Here is a 22,069-nt window from a genome sequence, read left to right on the forward strand (position 1 = left end):
GCAAATTCAGTCTTCACTTGCTTTTATTTCAAGTGACAGCTGTGGCTTCCCTTCTTCCCACTGCAGGGTGATTCTGGATTAATACCTCGGATCTGTGAAGGGCTCTTCAGTCAGATCAGTGAAACCACCAGATGGGATGAAGCATCTTTCCGAACTGAAGTCAGGTAGGGCCTGTGACCTGAGTGTGAGATTGGATGGCACTTGCCATCAGCCTAAAGAATGGATGAAGCCTTGAGATTTTCTATAGAATGACTGCCATTTCCCCTCCTCGTGTATAATACGGTCATTGGAAAGAAAGCCCAAAATGCAAAAGTTTCCAGTGACTCCAGTGACTTTCATGGATATAATATGAATTAGAATTTTAAGAACTAATTCTAATAATTCTCTTTGGTTGGAAACTTATCAGAGGATATGAATCTCTAATGGAGTAAGCTTTTGACTTTCAAGTGATTATCCAATTCAAATTGAAAATGGTCTTTGTTCATTATGTTGGTCAGTTCACTATAAATTCAATCTTTCAGTGCATCATAAGGGTCCATGAATTTCCTCATTGAAGTTAAGTCTCTGTAGGGAATAAAATTCTTTGTTGGTTTTGAGCACAACTGTTAGTTCTCCTGGATACCAGACTTTTATTAAGATGCCTTGAGTTAATTCTTTAGATTATGGCTTCTTAAGCTTTTTCATTCCACTTGTGACCTCATTTAGCCAGTAAGTTTTTGGTTCTTCAGGCATATATGTATACAAAATAGATATATGAACAAAATATTCACTGGTAGTAATCCATAAAGAAATTTATTTGAAAACAACCTCTATATAGGTTTCAGAACCATAGTAAGGCTAGGTTTCTGATAACCATAAACCTCCTTTGTTTAATTTGTAAAGTGAGTAAACTAGCTGCTGCTGTTGTTATTGTTGTCACAGTCAAATCAGTTTTCTTATTTCAGTTTTATTAAACATTTTTAGCTACTTAGAAATTTATAATGAACGTGTCAGAGATTTACTTAGACGGAAGTCATCTAAAACCTTCAATTTAAGAGTTCGTGAGCACCCAAAAGAAGGACCTTACGTTGAAGGTAAGAGTGAATATTTTACAGCCCTGTTCTTTTTTGGGTTTGGTAGAATAATATTAATTTCAAAGAAAAATGTGACTCTAATGCTACAATTTTAAAAATAAGTATTTACCATTAGCATTTGATTATAGTGCGAATTGTCTTACTGTCATTACATGGTGTTTATTGAGCTTTTTGCATTTTTGGAGTATAATTATGGGTGATTAAATCTAGAATCTCATACATGCAAGATAAGTGCTATATCATTGAGCTACATGATTTTATTTAATGAATTATATTTCAGTGGATAGTCACTGATTATGTGGGACTTGTCAATAGATGTCCTCTAGCTTTAAGAACTTTGGAAATTGTTGTGCATGTTTCCAGGCAAAAGAAACGATTCTCTCCAGTAGAAATACACCAAATTAGATGTGAAATGATCATTGAAGCCATATAAGCCTAACAAACAAAACCAACAATGGAATGCACAATTATCAACAGACAGCTTAGTAAATCTCCAGACAATGACATGACCCTGTTGTGAGATGATAGTTTTCACAAATTTTCTTTTAATGAAGTTTTTTTTCTTTCTGGTAATTCTATTACCATTTAGTTGTATCAAGCAATATTAAGTAAATTATTTATAAATGCTAAAGAGCAGGCTTCCAGGAAGTTGGAATTCAGAATTATGATGGAGGGAATGTTACACTGGTGGTGGGATAGATATTGGAACATTGAATGCCAGAAATTACTCTGAGCATCTCTAAATCATGGTATTTTACATAAAGAAATTTAATATTAAAAAAAGAGAGAATTAGTCCTAAAGCCTATTTCCTTAGGCATCACAATTACATATTGCATATTTTTACTGACCCTAATGTTAATGTGTCAATTGTAAAGGAGATTCTAAGGTCTCTTACCAGTGGAGATTGTTCAGAGTTTCCTCTGTATTGGGGTAATCTAGTTGATACAAGAGCCAAATGTGAGGAAAGTGTCAGTAGTGTCAGGTAAAGTATTAGCCTTGCTAATTATTAAAAAAAATTAGATGGTATTTAAGGCTGTTTTTATAATTTATTCTCACTGTGCTTAAGGAAATTGAATAATGAATGGCTGCAGGAATCACACACAGATATGTATTTTATGTGTATGGTGAGAACTGGTCTTGTGCTTAAAGGTATTTTCTTTTGGTTACCCTTTATATCTGGAGATAATCAGTAGCACCAGTAGAGCATCAACTGCATTTTAATTAATAGTTAACTGGAATTTAGCCTTTCTTTTTTTAACCCAAGGAGGTAACTATATATTTTGTGTATTATGTGTAGTTATTATTGTCCAAAGTTTTTAGCCTAACTGTGAATTTTACTTTCCTTTTTATTGCTTTATCAGATGTCAAAATATATTAAAAATTGTTTTATGAAAAAATGGACTGATCTAATATGGTAAAATATCTAACATATGATCTAGGTACCTATTGAGATTTAAAAAATAATATTATTCAAATATTGGAAAAAGTAGAAGTTATTGAGCTGCCTGGGAGAAAAAAAATAAGTGATACCACAGCCCAGTGATTACACTAGAAAAGTGACAAGTGGATCAAATATTTGGATGTAAAAAATGTATAATAAAGTGACTATAAGAAACCGTGGGTTAATATTTTTCAGAAGAAAGGAAGCTTTTAAAAATTGATGTTAAAAGCCAGAAACAATGAAATAAAGTATGTCAAATTAAAAATTTTTTTAAATAAAACAACTTTATTTTTTGTGGGAACATAATAAGCAAAGTAAAATGGCAACTTACAAGATGGGGCAATTCTTTTCAATTTGGATTCCAGACAAAGGACCAATTTTACTGATCTATAAGGAACTCCTATAAACCAATAAGGATATATCCAATAACCATGTGGAAAAGTAAAAGGATATGAATAATTGTTCACATAAATGGTGGTAGAGATGATTTTTAAAGGGTAGAAAGAATACTTAAACTTACTCATAATCAGAAAAAGTCAAAATACTTTCAGTAACTATCATCCTCTATTCCTGAAAGATATGTCAACAGTAGAAGACAGAATTGGAGAATCATAGTCTTATACATAAAAAAAATATTTTTTATTTTCAGTTGCTTCTATATAGGGATATTTTTCTAGTATCTAGAAAAAGTTTCAATGTTTCAAAGTTTCAAATGTGTTTTGACTCGGACTCTGTTGTTTAAGAATTTATCCTGAATAATAGTCATATATATTTGAAAACAAAAACCCATGTACAATATATTTTTTTTATAAATACTTATGATAGGAAGAAACTGTAAAGGACATCAATGGTCTCAAAAGAGACTGTTAAATTGGTTATGATTCATGCATTCAATTAAATGCACCTTAGCCATAAAAATGAATGAAGGACTGGATAGATAGCAAGTAGGGTGCTTCTCTTGGATTTGGCAGACCTGGGCTCAATCTGTGACATCTCATATAGTTCCTCATGGACTGCCAGGACTAATTCCTGAGTGCAGAGCCAGGATTTCCCCTTAGAATTGCCTGGTGTGACCTCAAACCAAAAGCACAGATATTGCATTTATTAACATAGAATGCTCTTTAGTATATTACGTAGGAAAAAAAGCAGGTCATAAAAAGTATGTTTTTATGAAAAGGGAAATATGTAGTTAAAACTAAGTAGTTAAATATATATGTCTATATAAAATTTTTAGAAGGGTGTGGAGAAATGAACACTACCTGACTTTTGGATTCATACTAAAATAGGGGACTCCTTTAGTAGGGAGTAGGCTATTGTGGATAGGTTGAGGAATTTTTTTTCCGGTTTTTCAGCCACACCCAGTGATGCTCAGGGATTACTCCTGGCTATGCACTCAGAAATTGCTTCTGGCTTGGGGGGCCATATGGGACGCCGGGTTCCGTCCTAGGTTAGTGTGTGCAAGGCGAACACCCTACCACTTGTGCCACCACTCCAGCCCCAGGTTGAAGAATTTTACACAGTATTCCTTATGTGCCTTTTGAATTTGGAACTATATAAGAGTCTTTCCCCAAACCCCACCAAATAAATGAATAATTTTAAACAGTATAAAAAGTACTTTTAGATTTGGCATGAAGGTTGAGCTTATGATTCTCTTCCAAGTGGTCTGACCAGTGTGAACAAGATTGATAATAAAGTGATTGTTAGCCCAAAATGCCATGTGGTAGGTTTGCACTGTCAAACTGGGGGCCAAGGCTGAGCAGAGCTCATGGTTCTTGGTCCTGAACAACTGAGGTTCAGCTCAGCAGAGCTGAGCTGACAGCAGCCAGCCAGACACCTGCCTGAGTTTTAAACTACTACTCTCAGTGACAAAGGGAGATCTTTGAACAAGATCTTTATTATTTCATTGAGGTCAATTTCATACTTTGTTCACTGTATTAGAAACATTTCTCTTTCCTTGATTGTCTTTCCTCTCCTCCTTCCAGACTTATCCAAACATTTAGTACAGAATTATGGTGACGTCGAAGAACTGATGGATGCAGGAAATATTAATCGTACCACAGCAGCCACAGGGATGAATGATGTTAGTAGCAGGTCACATGCCATCTTCACCATCAAGTTCACTCAGGTAAGGGCCCCATCCCTGAGGTCCTGTTGGTTGGGACCAGTTGAATGGCCATCATTTTTAAACCAGGAGTAGCAGCAGTCAAAGGCAACAGATGGTCATTTTTGTGGTTGCATGTGTGCTATATGCTGAGCTTTTCTGTGGTTACAATCACACTGATTTCAGATGTCCTGTTGTGTACCCTTAAGAAATATTTACAGGGGTCTCAAACTGTGGCCCGCGGGCCGTTGTGGCCCTCCATACAACATTTTGTGGCCCTTCCCTAGAGGAATCTTTTTTTGATTTGTTTTGTTTTAGTTGTTTGGGTCACACCCCCCCAATGTTCAAGGCTTACTACTGACTTTGCACTCAAGGATCACCCGACTCTGCCTCCTGCGGCCCCCAGGTAAATTGAGTTTGAGACCCCTGACTTAGCAGGATGCTCTGCTATTCTACATATTTTACAAAAAAGAGAAAGAAAGAAACAAAGGAAAGAAAAAGAAAGAAAAATGAAACTGCCCTACAACCTAGGCAAAAGCTAAACCTCACTTGTTTTGTATTTAAGGAAGTAAACGTTTTCACTGTTGCAAGCTCTGTGGGATATAATGGAAAGTTAGATCAGTTGGAGACCTAGGAGAATAACACATTGTAGTACATTATCACTCTATGGCGCTCAGCTCACAATGTTGATTATGATTATTACACTAATATTAGATGAAGATGAACTTGAGTAAGCACTAAGTATTCATTTTTATCAAGATTTGGGGAACATTTTGAAAATGTGTGGAAATTATGAAAGACATATTTTCACACCTAGGTCCATGGAGCAGATGAATACAAAAATGTACACATTTGTTAGCAGTTTGGGGGCTATTTTTGCTATTCTAATCAGTCAACACATCAGATACAGAAAGACAACACTTTATTGATAAGGGAGGTGAGAGAGGAAAGAAAAAGAAAAATTCTCTAAGTTAAACAAGATAAATTCTTGTCAATTCTGATCAATTCTGGTCAATTTTGATCAATTTCTCAGTATTTTGAGGTTCTTTTAAACCTTTTGATTTGATGCTTTTATCCTGCTTTTGCTTAGAGTAATATATAATATAACTATGTGGTTTCAAGGATGTTTACATTTCTGTTATGGATATGATAATTTTGGTTCAGATTAAAACAGTTTGAAAGTCTTGGGAGTTTGAATCCAGCTGAGGTGTATGAGACCAGCAGGAGCAGCCTAAGGCTAGAGTTACAATTTAAAAAAACAACACCAGTTTCAATTGAACTGACTTACATGAATCCAGATGAAAGAGCCTGTTGGTTGTAGTTTGGAGAAAAAAAAGCCTTGGTTTGAATCCAGCTGAGGTGGATGAGACCAGCAAGAGCACAGCTGCTCCGCTAAACTCCACTGCATCTCATTTTGTCCAATCAAGATGCTGCGCCACAACACATAATAACAGTATCAGATAATAACTATATCATATGTGGGAAAACTATGAAGAACCCCACCACACCTTGTGACTGAAGTTCTGGAGCTCAACCAAACCAACCACCTACCTAAAATCTCTGATCAGGACTTTAGAGAAGAAATGTTAAGGATGGTCAAAGCACTTAAAGAAATGATGGTACGAACAGACAGCCCAGACGACTTGAGAATATGAAAGTAGAAAGGAGAAAACTTCAAACAAATATTAGGGCTGAAAAACATGGTAGGTGAAATGAAAACCTCACTGCAAAGCTTCACCAGCAGAGTAATAATCTCTGAGGACAGAATCAGTGAACTAGAAGATGATTTGCATAACATTGCCATGCAACAGGAGAAATGGAAAAAACTCCTCAAAGAAAGAGAACAAGACAGTAGAACTCTGAAAAAAATCAAAAGAAGCAACAATAGAATCATTGGAGTTCCAGAGACCCAGGAAGTAAACCCCACTGAAGAATCAACAGGCAAGGACATCATTGCTGAGAAATTCCCAGAACTAAAAGTGCATGCAACCACATCCTAGATGCTGAAAGTGTAACAGCTAAAAGAGATCCAAAGAAAATCACCTGAGGCACATACTAGTCACAATGATGAAAAACAGAGATATGGATAGAATATTGAAAACAGCAAGATCAAAAAGGGAAATTATAAAGAAAGAGGCATGCTTAAGATTTACAGCAGATTTACCATGAGGAAATCTCAGGTCAGAAGGCATTGGTGGTATATAGTGACAAAAACTCAATGTATTGAATGCTTCATCAAGGATACTTCACGGATCCAAACTTCATTTAGGTTTGATGGAGAGATACACAGTTTCATGGATAAATAACAGAAACTTAACAGACTCAAAGTCAACTGTAAAAGAAGAACTGAAGGGTCTATTTTAAGGCAAGGCAGACCCAACAGACACACCAAACTCCTACAAAAAGATCAGACTTAATTCCATGACAGTAATCACTCTCATTGTCAATGGACTAAATGCACCAATTGAGAGACACAGAGTGGCAAAATGGATCAAAATGTTGAATCCAATATTTTGCAGCTTGCAAGAAGCACATCAAAACAGAGCAAACACAAAAAAAAACCACAAAAACAGAGCAAAAACTGAGGACAGTCTTTCAAGCAAACAACTCCCTTCATAGGCTGGGTGGATATACTAATATCAGACAACACAGAGTTTAGGCTTAAAAAGTGTTAAAAGACAGATATGCACATTCTTAATACCTGAGGGATACATTACAACAAGAAGAAATCACACATTAAACATATATGCTCTAAATGAAGCAAAATATTTAAAACAATTGCTTACAGAATTGAGGATAGACACCAGTAACAAACAGTAATAATGGGAGACTGTAACACTGTCCTGTCAACCCATGATAGGCAACCAAACTAAAACTCAAAAAGTATATACTAGGTTTGATGGAATAAATAGAAGAGAGTAGCTTAGTAGATATGTGTATGTATGTGTATGTATGCACACATATATAGAGCTCTCTATTCACAAAAAGCTGAATACACATTCTTCTCCAGTGCACATGGGAAATTCTTCAAGACAGATTTGGGGCACACGACATACCTCCATAAAATCAAGAGCATAGAAATTGTATCAACTACCCTCTCTGATCATAATGCACTGAAATTAGAAGTGAATTACAAAATGACACAGAGAAAGAACTCTAACACCTGGAAATTAAACAGATCACTACTGAATAGTGAGTGGGGTTAGAGATGAAATCAAAGAGGAAATTAAAAAATATTCCTGGAAACAAATGAGAATGAAGAGATGAATGATCAGAATTTGTGGGACACAGAAAAATTGGTATTATGAGGATAATTTATAGCTTTGCAAGCATTCATCAGGAAGGACGAACCTTTATAAATAATGGTACAGCTTGAAAAATTGGAATATGATCAACAAAATGAAACAAAAATAGGCAGATGGAGCTCAGAACAGAAATTAATGAACTGGACACCTCCCCCAAAAAACCCCAAAGACCAATGAAAGCAAAAGTTGGTTCTTTAAAAAAATAAACAAGATATATAAATCACTAGCGAGTCTCACGTAGAAAGAAATAGAGAAAAACTTAACAAACAATTAGAAATTAAAGTGAAGGTTATACAGAGACTACAAAAACTCAAAGGGTAATCATAAATTACTTTGAGAAACTATGCCACAAAACAAGAAAACCTGAAAGAAATGGATAAATTCTTGGACTCTTAATAATCTAACAAGGTGGAACAACAATGATCTGAGACATCTGAACTGACTTATTATTATTGGAGAAATTAAAATGGTAATCATATGCTTCCCCAAAATAAAAGCCAAGGCCCCTATGGATTCACTAGTACATTTTTTCAAACCTTTGAAGAGGATGTACTGCCAGTCTTTTTCAGGCTCTTTCAGGAAACTGAAGAAACAGAACCACCCTCAAATAGTTTTTAAGAAGCTACAATCACCCTGCTACTAAAAGGAGACAGAGATGTTACACACACACAAAAGAGAACTACATGGGAATATTCTTGATAAACACAGATGCAAAAATCCTCAACAGAATTTAAGCTCAAAGGATCCAATGGCTCATCAAGAAGCAAATATACCCATGACCAAGTAAGATTCATTCCAGAGATGCAAGGATGATTTACATACACAAATCAATTAACATAAAATACCAGATCAACAAAAGGGAAAATAAAAACCAAGTGATATCAATATATACAGTGAAAGTTTGACAAGGTCCAACACCGTTCATGATAAAAACTCTCAACAAGATATAAAAAGAAAATTTTCTCAATATAGTCAAGGCTATTTTCCATAAGCCCATGTCAAATATTATACTAAATGAAGAAAAAAACTAAAATAATTTGCTCTAAAATCTGGTATAAGACAAGGTTTCACCCTCTCACCATGTCTATTCAACATAGTATTGGAAGTACTTGCCATAGTAATCAGACAAGGAAAAGATATCAAGGGCATCCAGATAGGAAAGGAAGAACTCAAGCTCTCACTGTTTACAGGTGACATGATACTATATTTAGAAAATTCTAAATACTCCACCCAAAAACTTCTAGAAACAATAGATTTCATAGTTATGTAGTAGGTTACAATATGAACACACTTAAATCCAATGCATTTTTATATACAAATAAAGATACATTAAAAAAAATCCCATTTACAGTTGCCTCAGAAAATCAAGTACCTGGGAGTCAACTAAAGGGGTGAAATACCTCTACAAAGAAAACTACAAAACACTGCTTCAAGAAGTAAAAGAGGACACAAGAAATAAAAACATATATCCTGCTCATGGATTGGGAGGATTAACATTAAAATGGCAACATTTTCCAAAGTATTATACAGATTTCATGCGATCCATTTAAATATACCCATGACATTTTTCAAAGAAATGGATCAAACTGTCCTGAAATTCATTTGGAACAGTAAACACCTACTAATAGCTAAATCAATCCTGGGGAAAAAGAAGATGGGAGGCATCACTTTCCCCACCTTTAAATTGTACTATAAAGAAATGGTCACTAAAACAGCATGGTATGGAACAAAGACAGACTGTCAGGTCAATGGAATAGACTTGGATTTTCCGAGACTCACACCCCCCACCCCAGGTATACAACCAATTAATCTTTGATAATGAGGCAATAAATACAAAGGGGAGCAAAGAATGCCTCTTCAAGTGGTGTTGTGAAAACTGGTCAACTACATATAAAAAGTGAACTTAGACCTCTCTAAATATTAAAGACCTTGATATCGACCTGAAATCATAAGGTACATAGAGGGAAAACAATCAGTGGCATTGAGACTAATGGTATCTTTAGGGAGGAAACACCACTGGTCATGCAAGTGGAAGCAGAGATACACAAATAGGACTACACTAAACTGAGAATTTTTGGTACTTGATAGGAAACAGTGACTAGGATACAAAGGCCACTCACAGCATGGTAGAAACTGTTCACTCAATACCCATTTGATAAAAGGTTATACCTAAGATATATAAGGTACTGGCAGGACTTAATAAGAAAAAACCATCTAATCCCATTAGAAAATGGGAAGAAGAAATGAACATACATTTCCTCAAAGAAGAAATACAGATGGACAAAAAGCACATGAAAAAAAATGTTCCATGTCACTAATCATCTGGGAGATGCAATTCAAAACAACAACATAGTGAATGGCACATATCACAGCGAACAGGAACAATTATTGCTGACGTGGATGTGGGGAGAAAGGAACTTATTCACTGTTGGTGGAAATGCCATCTAGACTAGTCTTTCTTGAAAACAAAATGGATATTCTTAAAATGGGTGTGTTTGTGGGAAACACTGGACATTGATCTTCCTTATGATCTAGGAATACCACTCCTTTGTTCATTGCAGCACTATTTACAATAGCCAGAATCTTGAAGCCACCCAGGTACCTGACATAAAATTAGTGGCTAAAGAATCATGGTACAACTGCACAATGGAATACTCTGCAGCCTTTAGGAAAAATGATGTCATGAAATTTGCTTATAAATGGATAGACATAGAGAGTATTATGCTGAGTAAAATGAGTCTAGAAGGAGAGGAATAAACATAGAAAATCTCATTCATCTGTGGAATATATGGAAAATAAAAGAGAGTTTGGGGATGATATTTAGAGACAATACAGATGAGGATGAGGAGGACCAGTCTGTGGTAGTATGTTTTCCACAAAGAAGGGAGAGTAGAGAAGAATAGTAAAAGAATAGAGTGGAGAAGGCTCTACTATGCAAGTGACATGCACGGAACCCCTTAATTACAATAGTGCAAACTACAGTGTCAAAAAACAAAAGGGGGGGAGGGAGGAAGGAGAGAGAGAGATATTAAAAGATAAAATGCCTGCCCCAGAAGCAGTTGGGGGGAGGGTGGGTGGGAGGGAAGAGGGTTCAGTGAGGGTGAGAGAGAAACTGTTGACATTGATGGCAGCAAATGCACAATTATGAAGGTTGTTGTACATTGTGGACTGTAACATAATAATAAAGAACTTTATCTGTGAATAAAACAACCCTGTATTATAAACATCTTTGTAACAATGATGTTTAAATAAAAAAAAGAAAAGTCTTCAGGAAAGTAAAATTTGAATAGAATTCAGAAACAAGGAATAAAGTGCTCATAAGATGTTCATTTTCAAGATAATTTGTGAGATAAATGTTTTCAATCAGGATGATCAAATAAATTTTTATATTTATCATACTTTGAAAAATCTTTGTACTTGGAATATTGAAATTCCTGGAGATTAAAGCTGCTTTGTTTCTTTGTCTTTTATTTTTAGTTTGTTTTTATTTTAGTTGAGTGCCTCTCAGTTAAAGGGTTTACTATTTTGCTAGTCATACTCAGGAAGCTTTCTGTGGTGAATGGCTGAATGATTTCAGTATTGAAATAGTTATTAATAACATTTAAGAATTTCGGGCCCGGAGAGATAGCACAGCAGCATTTGCCTTGCAAGCAGCCGTTCCAGGACCAAAGGTGGTTGGTTCGAATCCCGGTGTCCCATATGGTCTCCCGTGCCTGCCAGGAGCTATTTCTGAGCAGACAGCCAGGAGTCCGGGTGTGGCCCAAAAACCAAAAAAAAAAAAAAAAAAAAAAAAAAAAACCATTTAAGAATTTCAAAATTTGGACTTGTGTTGGATTGAAATTTCAATTTTTATATAATCAGTAAGAAGATCTATGAAACAACAGAATAAAAGAGAATCCACTGTCAGAGACCACAATGAATAGTGGCAAATAATTATAATTTGTATCCTGAGCTGTCTTCCTTTAATTTTGCTTCTATATTTTTACCTCAGGCCAAATTTGATGCTGAAATGCCATGTGAGACTGTGAGTAAGATCCACTTAGTTGATCTTGCTGGAAGTGAGCGAGCTGATGCCACTGGTGCCACTGGGGTTCGCCTTAAGGAAGGAGGGAACATTAACAAGTCCCTTGTGACTCTAGGAAATGTAATTTCTGCCTTAGGTAAGTGTGTGTTACTCTCCTGTTTGGTCTCTGATCCTCTGAGCCTTAACATGAAGGAATTATGTGATGTTTGTGTTACAAATGAAAAAACAGCCTCCAGGAGCTTAGAAACTAAATTAAAAAACAAACAAACTAATAATTGTCTCTCCCCTCTGTCTTTTCTCCTCTGCCCCCTGCAGCTGATTTATCTCAGGATGCAGCAAACCCTCTTGTAAAGAAGAAGCAAGTTTTTGTGCCTTATCGGGATTCTGTGTTGACTTGGTTATTAAAAGATAGCCTTGGAGGAAACTCTAAAACGATCATGATTGCCAGTAAGATAAGTCTGTCTGTCTGTCTGTCTGTCTGTCTGTCTGTCTCTCTGTCTGTCTGTCTGTCTGTCTGTCTGTCTGTCTGTCTGCCTGCCTGTCTCTTTCTCTTTCCTTCCTTCCTTCCTTCCTTCCTTCCTTCCTTCCTTCCTTCCTTCCTTCCTTCCTTCCTTCCTTCCTTCCTTCCTTCCTTCCTTCCTTCCTTCCTTCCTTCCTTCCTTCCTCCCTCCCTCCCTCCCTCTTTCTCTCTCTCTCCCTCCCTCCCTCCCTCCCTCCCTCCCTCCCTCCCTCCCTCCCTCCCTCCCTCCCTCCCTCCCTTCCTTCCTTCCTTCCTTCCTTCCTTCCTTCCTTCCTTCCTTCCTTCCTTCCTTCCTTCCTTCCTCCCTTCCTCCCTTCCTCCCTTCCTCCCTTCCTCCCTTCCTCCCTTCCTCCCTCCTCTTCCTTCCCTCCCTCCTTGCCTCCTTCCCTCCCTGGGTTTGGGTCATTCTGGGCAGCGCTCAGGGCTTACTCCTAGTTCTCTTCTGGTGATGCTTGTGGGACCAGCTAGGGTTGGCCACATGCAAGCCAAACTCCTTAACCCCTGTGCTGTCTACTCAGTCCCAAGAATTCAGTGTTTTGCTTTATCAGATAGTGTTTTTCTGTGAATTAGCCATAAATATTTAATTTATATTTGACTCATGAGAAAATGACACCCTTTCATTTGTTTAAACTAGTTTTCTATTTTGTTGACAGTTAACTATCACTTAGTCCAGACCTTAAAATTTTCCACTCCTGATCCTTTTCACTTGAAAATTTTTTATATGGCCCTCAGTATTTTAAGTTTATAAAAATAGGCAAAGAAATAAGACATTTAAAGGTAATAAATTATGAAGAAATGTACCTTTTAGTTTAAAAATAATTTTTTAAAGAGTTAAAAAATGGAAAATTTAAAAACTTTTCTTGGTGACACTCATATTTATTTATTTGATCTCATATACATGAGGTTGGGACCCACAATTAAAGAAACAAGGATCTAGTCTAATTGCATCATGTTCCTATCTCATTTTCATCCTTTTAGCTAACGGACTTTCTATTCCATGCACACCTTGGTCATGTATGCTAGGGGCAATGCAAAATGAGTCTCAGTTTTTCTTTTCATAAAGTATAGGTTAGAAATTTTTAATTTCACTAACTCAGTGGAAAATCACTATAAGCTATAAAATAAAAATTCACAATTTATTATTTTTATTTTATTTTATTTTATTTTATTATTTTTTGGGGGGGTCACACCCATTTGATGCTCAGGGGTTACTCCTGGCTAAGCACTCAGAAATTGCCCCTGGCTTGGGGGGACCATATGGGACGCCGGGGGATCAAACCGTGGTCCTTCCTTGGCTAGCGCTTGCAAGGCAGACAACTTACCTCTAGCACCACCTCACTGGCCCCTATTTTTATTTTAAAAGAATATAAATATGAAATGAGAAGGAAAGAGGCAGTAGTTAAAATAATAGTAATAATATAATTTCTATATTTTTTACCAATAGAACAGAAGGGAAAATGTTCTAGAGAGGATAATTATGGAGGACTCAAAATTATGTTTTATTTCCTCTTCTGTCCTTTTCCTTATTTTATCTTTCTGGGTCTCTCTGTTCCCTCTAATATGCATTAGCCTAAGAGGAAAGAGATGTGCCTGCATATGCAGTTGTATAGTTATGTAATTCCTGACTCTTGTGGTTGGATGAAGGTACAGGAACTGAAGCATTATGAGAAATAAAACTTAACTGTTCTGCTAATTCTTTTAAAATTTTATCATGTACTGGGTTTTTTATTTTTTATTTGCTAAACTTTCTATTGACTGAAGCTCTGTGATTTACAATATTGTTCACAATGTTTTCATATGTCCATAATTCCAACACCATTCATAAACAGTATACCTACCTGCTTCTCTTTTCTCCTCCCCTTCCCACACCTCCAATTTTATTTGTTGTGTGGATCAGTTTCCTTATGTGTTCCCTCTGGCTCTGGATGCTACTTTGCTATTTTTACCACATATGAGTGAAATGATTCTGTATCCCTTTTCTTTTTCTTTTTTTATTAAAAAATATGGAACGCTTCACGAATTTGCGTGTCATCCTTGCGCAGGGGCCATGCTAATTTTCTCTGTATCGTTCCAATTTTAGTATATGTGCTGCCGAAGTGAGCACTGTATCCCTTTTCTTTTGACTCACTCCGTATGTTTTCATTACCCTCCCAGTCATTTTAAGTTTATGCTCTCTGGGTTTTTATTAGAAATGGTAGACTTTGTCAAAACTTTAGGAAATACTTTAATTTCTACATAATATTGAAGAGCACAACTTGTCTTGAAATCCTCTTCTTGCTATATTTCAACAGAAAAACTGGCTGCAGTAGGGTATTTCATATCTCATTGTAGCATGATAAGGATGATAAGGGGCTGATTCTAGACTTGAGCAAATGGCATTTAATTTCAGATAGTGAGCATCCCTCCTATGAATCTTAGATAATGTTTAATATTTATTACTGTGGCAGTGAATATTTAGTCTATCCAGTGACCCTGGGGTTAATCAGACTTTTAAATTACAAACCAACTTTGTGTTAAATGAAATACAGGGTGTTAGAGAAATTATTTTTGGAATTCATTTTTCACAGCCATTTCACCTGCTGATGTCAATTATGGAGAAACCCTAAGTACTCTTCGCTATGCAAATAGAGCCAAAAACATCATCAACAAACCCACCATTAATGAGGATGCCAACGTCAAACTCATCCGGGAGCTGCGTGCTGAAATAGCACGACTAAAGACACTACTTGCTCAGGGGAATCAGGTTGAGTTTTCTGAGATTCATAGATAATTGTCTTTGAGTAATAGCATCGATTTCTACTTCTTAATGAGACAGTTTTCTCCCTTCTTGTACTGATTTGAGTAAATAAGTGCGAAGTAAAACTTTGAGTTAACCATTTCTCCTTAATATCACCTTTCCATTGACCTCAGCATTCATTAAATGCTTTGTGGGAGATTTTATCTATTAAACATGATATGATTAACTGTTATCAGTTGTAAATGGAAATTTCACATGCAAGAGGATTTAGCCACATCATTTCCAATATAGGAAGGGAATGAGGATGCTTTGAGTAATATTTAAAATTCTACCCATGCATCTTATGATTTGGAAATGTACCAGACTAGTTTGAACATTTTTCTGAACCTCTATTTTGTACTTATTACTTTAGAGGAGTTATAGGGATATCATGACATGTGTAAACATAGCTTTATTTGAGATAATGTCTCTGGGGCCATACTTGATTGTTGAAATAGCTTTGCTTTTGGGGTATGAATCTGGAGGTTTTAGTAAATGAGGCTGATCCTTTTCTGCCTTTCACTTTTAACTTCTTTATAAAGCTGCATTATGAACATACCGAGTTACTAGGGAGCAAGTCTCTTTGAAAGAAAATATTTAAAAAATATTTTCATTAGAATGAGATTCAAAGTAAATAGTGCCAATACCTAATATAGGGGTGAAGGTACCTACTTAGCAACCATATCTACTTTTTTTACATTCTTCATTTAATAGAAATAATCAGCTTTTAAGACAGACACATTTCAGAATGTGTCTTGGATGTTTTCTTGGGGAAAGTTAAACTTAGTCACCTGATACTTATAAGAATGGGTGAAGGTTATAATGGGAGTTCAAAGGCAAATGAAGTTATGTGCAAATAACTTTTTTAAATCTTAACAAAGAAACAACACTTATGGCAATTTAGAATTAAGATTAGTTATGACATCTGCTTTCTTAAGAACAGTAACAATAAAGCCATATTTAATATAGACCAGGAGGCAGAACTAATCACATCTTTTTTTTTTTTTACTATGGGCTTTAATTCATTCTCATTTTGTGGAAATTCACATAAAGATAAATAAGTAAAGAAAGCTGCATAATGAATTGAGATAATAAAAAATACACTCAAATCAGTACAAACCAGGAAAAAGCTTGAAAATGTATTGTTATATCTCTGTAACTTTTTGGCAACACATCAGTTGGGATTTTGTAATCTATAATCAAAGCTGAAATATTCTTACCACATCAACTCATTAATCAATCACTGGTCAATTATTTATGCTAGACTAGCTCTCCTGGCCACCACACATTTAACAACTCATGTAACAACCGGGCATTTTTCTTATTCTGAGTAGAACTTCATTTAAAAACCAGCAGCAGGCCGGAGAGATAGCATAGCAGTAGGGCATTTGCATTGCACGCAGCTGATCTGGAAAGGACCTGAGTTTGATTGACAGCATCCCATACTGAGCCTGTCAAGAGCTGTTTCTGAGCACAGAGCCAGGAGTAATCTCTGAGCACCGGCCGGTTGTGGGCCAAAAAACCAACCAACCCACCAACCAACCAAACAAACAAAAAGCAGTAGCAAGAATAAAAATAAAGTAACAGAAAAATGAATAAAGCTGTGAATCCAATTTCTATTACACAAAAGTTTGAAATGGTTTTGAAACAGAAATACGCTGACTGATTACTGCTTGAAATACAGTAAAGGTAGATATTAGGAAAGTGAGCAAGTATTTGTATGTTTGTAGCTGCATTGTCAAAAAGATGTATTTAAGTTTCTGCATGTAAATTTATGATTATTTAAAGTGACATCCTTTTGGTTTGTCAGATGGGCAGAGATCAATATTTTTGATTGACAAGAATGAGAGACAGGGGTGTTGTTTTGTTCTTCATGGAGCTTATATTAATGACTTTTAATGAAAGCATCATTCACATGAACTTCATCTTAATTGTTTAGTTCCAAACATTTATCTTCTAAAACAGACACCAGGCAAAGATTAATTTATTTGGGCCATAAAGATAGTATTTGCTTTTCATGAAAACAACTCCAGCTCCATTCTTGGCACTGTATATTGTCTCTGAGCACTGCTAGTAGTGATCCCTGAGTATAGAGCCAAGATTACACCCTGTGCATGGCTGAGTGTGTCATTGAAAATGACTTATTTATTTTTTATGATTTGTTATTCTTTATGCTAAGTGATTTATAATAGTGCTCACATTTATGGTTTATGGTAAGTTACTTTACTTGACCAAAATCAAAGTGTCCTAGACCCTTTACACTGCTCCTATAGTTACACTATTTGATTTTCTTTGCAGTTGAGTTAGGTAGGTCTATACTGACCTTTGCTTTTAAAGCATTTTCTAAAATGTGTGGTGGCCAGGAGATCTAGTCTAGCATCCATAATTGGCCAGTTCTCATCTAATAGATTACAAAAATCCCAACTGTAGAGTTGTGTTTTAAAGGGGTTGCTACTAGTTGTTTAGAAAATCACGTAAAGGAGATCACTAATTATTTTGAAAGTGCATGGTTATATCTTTGAAACATATTGAGACATAAAATATTGCTTTGGCATAATTTCGTAATGAGAAATACTTGAGTCCCTTTGTGATTGAGGAAAAAAAAACAGGTACTGTTATTCATTGTAGTATGTTCATATGCTCTTTTTCTTTATTAATAAAGATGATGTACCTCTTTTCAGTTTATTGTATACAAATCATCTGGTTGATTTCAGCTCTGTAAAATGGAAGAAAGTAGGATGCTCACTATAAACCAACAGCATCTCAATAAAAATGACCCCTAAGTGGTAAATTACATATGGGTTAAAATGAACTGTATACAAATGTTCATGAGGCATCATTGCTTTAAATTTCCCCGAGTGCATTAACTGGGGGGACCCAGTTAACTGGAGCATATACTTGTGGTACTGTTACAACAGGTGCTGGCTCTTGTGGGATCTTGGCTTTCATGCTCAGTGAGCCTTACGCATACTTTTGTGACTCCACCCTTTCAGAGGGTCCATAGGCAGCAATAACTCCCATGAAGCTGTGAGAATAGCAGTGTAGACCTTGCTCTTCCTACTCACATCTGTTTTCTGCTGAGTATACTGAGGCCAGGTATGTCCTTATTAGTCTGAATGTTTAACTGAGCCTGAAACTCAGTGATACATGGGAATTAGATAGTTCAGTAGAAACTGAAAGGTAAAGAGTAATGAGGAACCACCATAGGCTTTGAGGATGACAACCTTGCAATGAAAACAAATATATACAGATGACTCTTATTTTCTTTTGGGGGTTTATTCTATTGATATAGCCACATCTATTTGAGGTATCTGGCATGGTAATAGTTCTTGTAACAGTCTGATAAAATGGATGAGAAAGACCTGCATTTTCTAAATTGGAAATTATTGATATAAATTACCAGCATAGCAGATTAACAGAATACTACTGTATTTTGGGGTCAGAAAGGTTTAAAAGAATGAAATCCTATATTTTTAATACTGAATTTTCCCTAAGATTCAGTATTGAGTAATAAATAAGTATTCAGAACAGATATGAAAAACACAAATTCATAGTAATTCCCCTCACTGCAAAAACATGCTTAATTACAATTGATTAGAATAATTTTAATTTTAACTCAGAAAATTGGGTGAGAGTGATACATTGTAGAATGGGGATTGGTGGGAACCCTCTCTTCCCTTTTTCTCTTTCTGAGAATGCTTGAAACACTGTCTGTACTTATTAGGTTATTAGTTGTAAGTACAGACCAAACCCTCATGCACCCACCTGTATCTGTTCACTTATTTTTCCCCTGCTTTCCCAGTTCTAGTCTAATCATAGTGTTTTATACTTCTCAACTATATTTTCTACATTTGCAATTTGGGTTTGGAGCTGGCTACATAGATTGGGATGTATAACCAGTACAGGGAACATTTCAGTAGTGGAAAGGCCTATGTTTAATTTGTATGTGTCAATATGAATGAACTCAGAAGTTTGTGATTGAGCAAAGTTTTTTTTTAATTAAATTTATACTATGTATATTCAAGGCAGACAAATCTGTTCACTCTGGGGATTTAGATTATGTTTGATTTTCATAAAATGCCACTGTGTTACTTGTTTATCTTTTCCTTTCACCTTGCTGATTTGTATTGCAAATGTAGATTTACCTGGATGCCATAGTTTTGCATATTATGAGATATGTATTGCGTGGATTAAAGATTTAATGATGATTGGCATTCTTCTGGAGATCATAATGCTCAACTTTTATATCTGTTTTATAGTGTCATTGTCAAAGTTGATGGTTCATATTAGAGACAAGTCTGTATCCTAAATCGTTTACTAACTGCTGTTCTCTCTTTTGTTTTGAATGGTAGATTGCCCTCTTGGACTCCCCCACTGCCTTAAGTATGGAGGAAAAACTTCAGCAGAATGAAGCCAGAGTAAGTGGTGACTTACTTAGATTATTTTCTGTTACTTAACATCATCCTCTACCATCTGATAATTCCTAAAGGAAAACAGTCATTAACTTTTCATCTCCTTTTCTGTGACACCAAATGGGATTTATGTGGCATGTGATACTAACTACAAACAAAATTTACATGCCGGGCCTTGCATTGAAGAGTGACACTCTTGAACCTTCAGAATAGTGTGAGTCGAAAGAAGCCATTTTTACATCTGTGTACTATACCATAGATATATTATGCACTTTACCATAGATCACTCACCCATAGCCATTGTGTAGTTAATTTACTTATTTAATTTTCTTTTCTCTCATCTCTTTTGTGTTCTCTTAGGCATGCAGCTCTTGGCAATCTCTAAATAAACTAGCTAGATGCCTAATTTTTCTTCAGTTAGATAAGATTCAAGGCCAGAGAGAGAAAGTGGCAGTGAGTGATGGGAAGAGAGAAACTCTAGAGAAAGTAGGGCTGAAGGCAATGTTTGTGCACTGATGCTTTTAGAAAAGCCAGTTTCATGGCTGACCTGGTTTTGTACTTATTTATTTATTTTTTTTTAAAAAAGAAACCCTTGTTGAAAAAGAGAAAAAGATTAAGAATGTTTTTTAGAGTGGGTTGTGTTTACTGTGTTGAATGGTTAAAATATATCAAGGGAGAAAAGTAGATTCTGTTGGGAAGCTCTTTAAAGAATTCACAATACTGTGTTGAATTAATGATTTTGAGTTTTTGGAACAGAGGCCTAGGGTGGCATCAATGGATCATATGGGAGTTCTGTTCCTATTTGGGAGATATATTTTCATATTTCCAGAAAGGCTGAATCAGAAGACATTCCTTCCAACAGTGGATGACATTCCCATTGATAGTGGATGATTTTCCTACCAACGGTGGATGAAAAGTCTTTTCTCACCACAGCCCTGCCAACATTGGCTGTCTTCAATCTTTTAGATATGTGCTGTTCTTTCTCACCAGCATATGACATCTCATTGTTTTGCTTGGCATTTCTCTTATGAATGACAATGAGAAATTTTTGAACATGCCTGTCTGCCTTTTTTGGGGGGAAGTGTCTGTTCATCTCCTTGCCCCTTTTCTTGGATTTTTGATTGTTGAATTTTGTGAGTGCTTGGATATCTGATGTGTCATGTGCAAATATTTTCTTCTATTCAGTAAGGTGTCTTTATCAGAGACTGGATTTTTCACTGTGGAAAACCTTTTTAGTTTGATGTAGTTTGACTACAAATATGTATGTATTTGTTCTTTATATCTTATGTACATTGCCACACTCAGTACAAGAGCCAGGATATGGGAACAACCCAAATGCCCAGCTACAGACAAATGGATTAAGAAGTGGTGGTATAGGACTGGCCTTAGCTCAGTAGTTACTTTACTGTCACAAAGCTTTGCTTTGAAACCAGTCACCTCTGGCAGTTCGAGTCCTGCGGTTGCTTTCCACTTATAAAAAAAGTGGTGGTATGAGGCTGGTGAGATAGTACAGGTGGTAGGCCTCTTGTCTCGCATTTGGCCAACGTGGGTTTAATTCCTGCCACCCATTATGTTCTCACAAGCTGGCTAGGGATGATTTCTGGGTATAGATCCAGGAGTAAGCCCTGAGCATTGCCAGGTGTGTCCCTAAAGCCACACAAACACACACACACACAATGGAACACTATGCAGCTGTATAAAAGAACAGAATCATGCTATTTTCAGTATTAGAATAGAGGCTATCATGTTGAATGAAGAAAATGGATAGATACAGAATGATCTCTTATATGTGGGACTTAAAGATACATAGCAAAGTAACCTTAAAGGTTCAGAGAACTATGGGAGAACTGATTAACACAATTGAGTTATGTGGGGTGGGGGGATCAGAAGTGAGGGGTCCTGTGGCCCTTGGAAAAGGGAGCAGTTATACTGGTCATGAGTGTGATGTTAGAATTTTGTGCGTGAGAAATCAGAGCATTATGAACCACAGAATCTCAATACATTTTTTTAAATACAATATTGAAGATATAAATTGGGTCACAGTTGGGAACTTGCTGACATTTCTTATAATCAGATGATGTGCTGATTAATTTTCTCACAACATTAGTAAAAACTGCTTCTTCATCCCCATTTTTTGCTTGAAATTAAAAATTTTTTGGTGAAGCAAAGGTTTTGTTAAAATGTATTTAGACAGATATGAGGGTAGAAAAAGGGAAAAGTACATATTTGAGAGAGATTAAATCACTGGATTTAGTCTTAAATTGTTTCTTGTTAGTTTTCAGGAGTATTTGGCAAATTAATAGAAACCAGGAGGGATTTTAATGTGAATGTATGATATATGCTGTGTATAATATGTAAAATATGCCATAACAGAAATAACTTACTGTCCTGTTCATAATATTTTCTAAGTTTTAAT

General features: G+C 35.9%; 1 protein-coding gene and 1 non-coding gene across 2 annotated transcripts in view; one reads left to right on the forward strand and one right to left on the reverse strand.

Moving 5' to 3' along the window:
- KIF16B (kinesin family member 16B) overlaps nt 1–22,069 on the forward strand; it is a 291,493-nt gene that overhangs the window by 45,243 nt on the left and 224,181 nt on the right. Inside the window, exons 5-11 of the mRNA XM_049774326.1 lie at nt 67–164; nt 964–1,073; nt 4,498–4,635; nt 11,908–12,081; nt 12,261–12,392; nt 15,033–15,208; nt 19,594–19,659. Coding sequence (XP_049630283.1) covers nt 67–164; nt 964–1,073; nt 4,498–4,635; nt 11,908–12,081; nt 12,261–12,392; nt 15,033–15,208; nt 19,594–19,659 — 894 coding nt within the window. The remainder of the gene's footprint in view (nt 1–66; nt 165–963; nt 1,074–4,497; nt 4,636–11,907; nt 12,082–12,260; nt 12,393–15,032; nt 15,209–19,593; nt 19,660–22,069) is intronic.
- Nucleotides 14,463–14,569, reverse strand: LOC126012863 (U6 spliceosomal RNA). Its single transcript, XR_007497214.1, has one exon. It is a non-coding gene; the product is annotated as a U6 spliceosomal RNA (small nuclear RNA).

This window comes from Suncus etruscus, chromosome 6, assembly GCF_024139225.1.
Source record: "Suncus etruscus isolate mSunEtr1 chromosome 6, mSunEtr1.pri.cur, whole genome shotgun sequence".
Classification (NCBI taxonomy): domain Eukaryota; kingdom Metazoa; phylum Chordata; class Mammalia; order Eulipotyphla; family Soricidae; genus Suncus; species Suncus etruscus.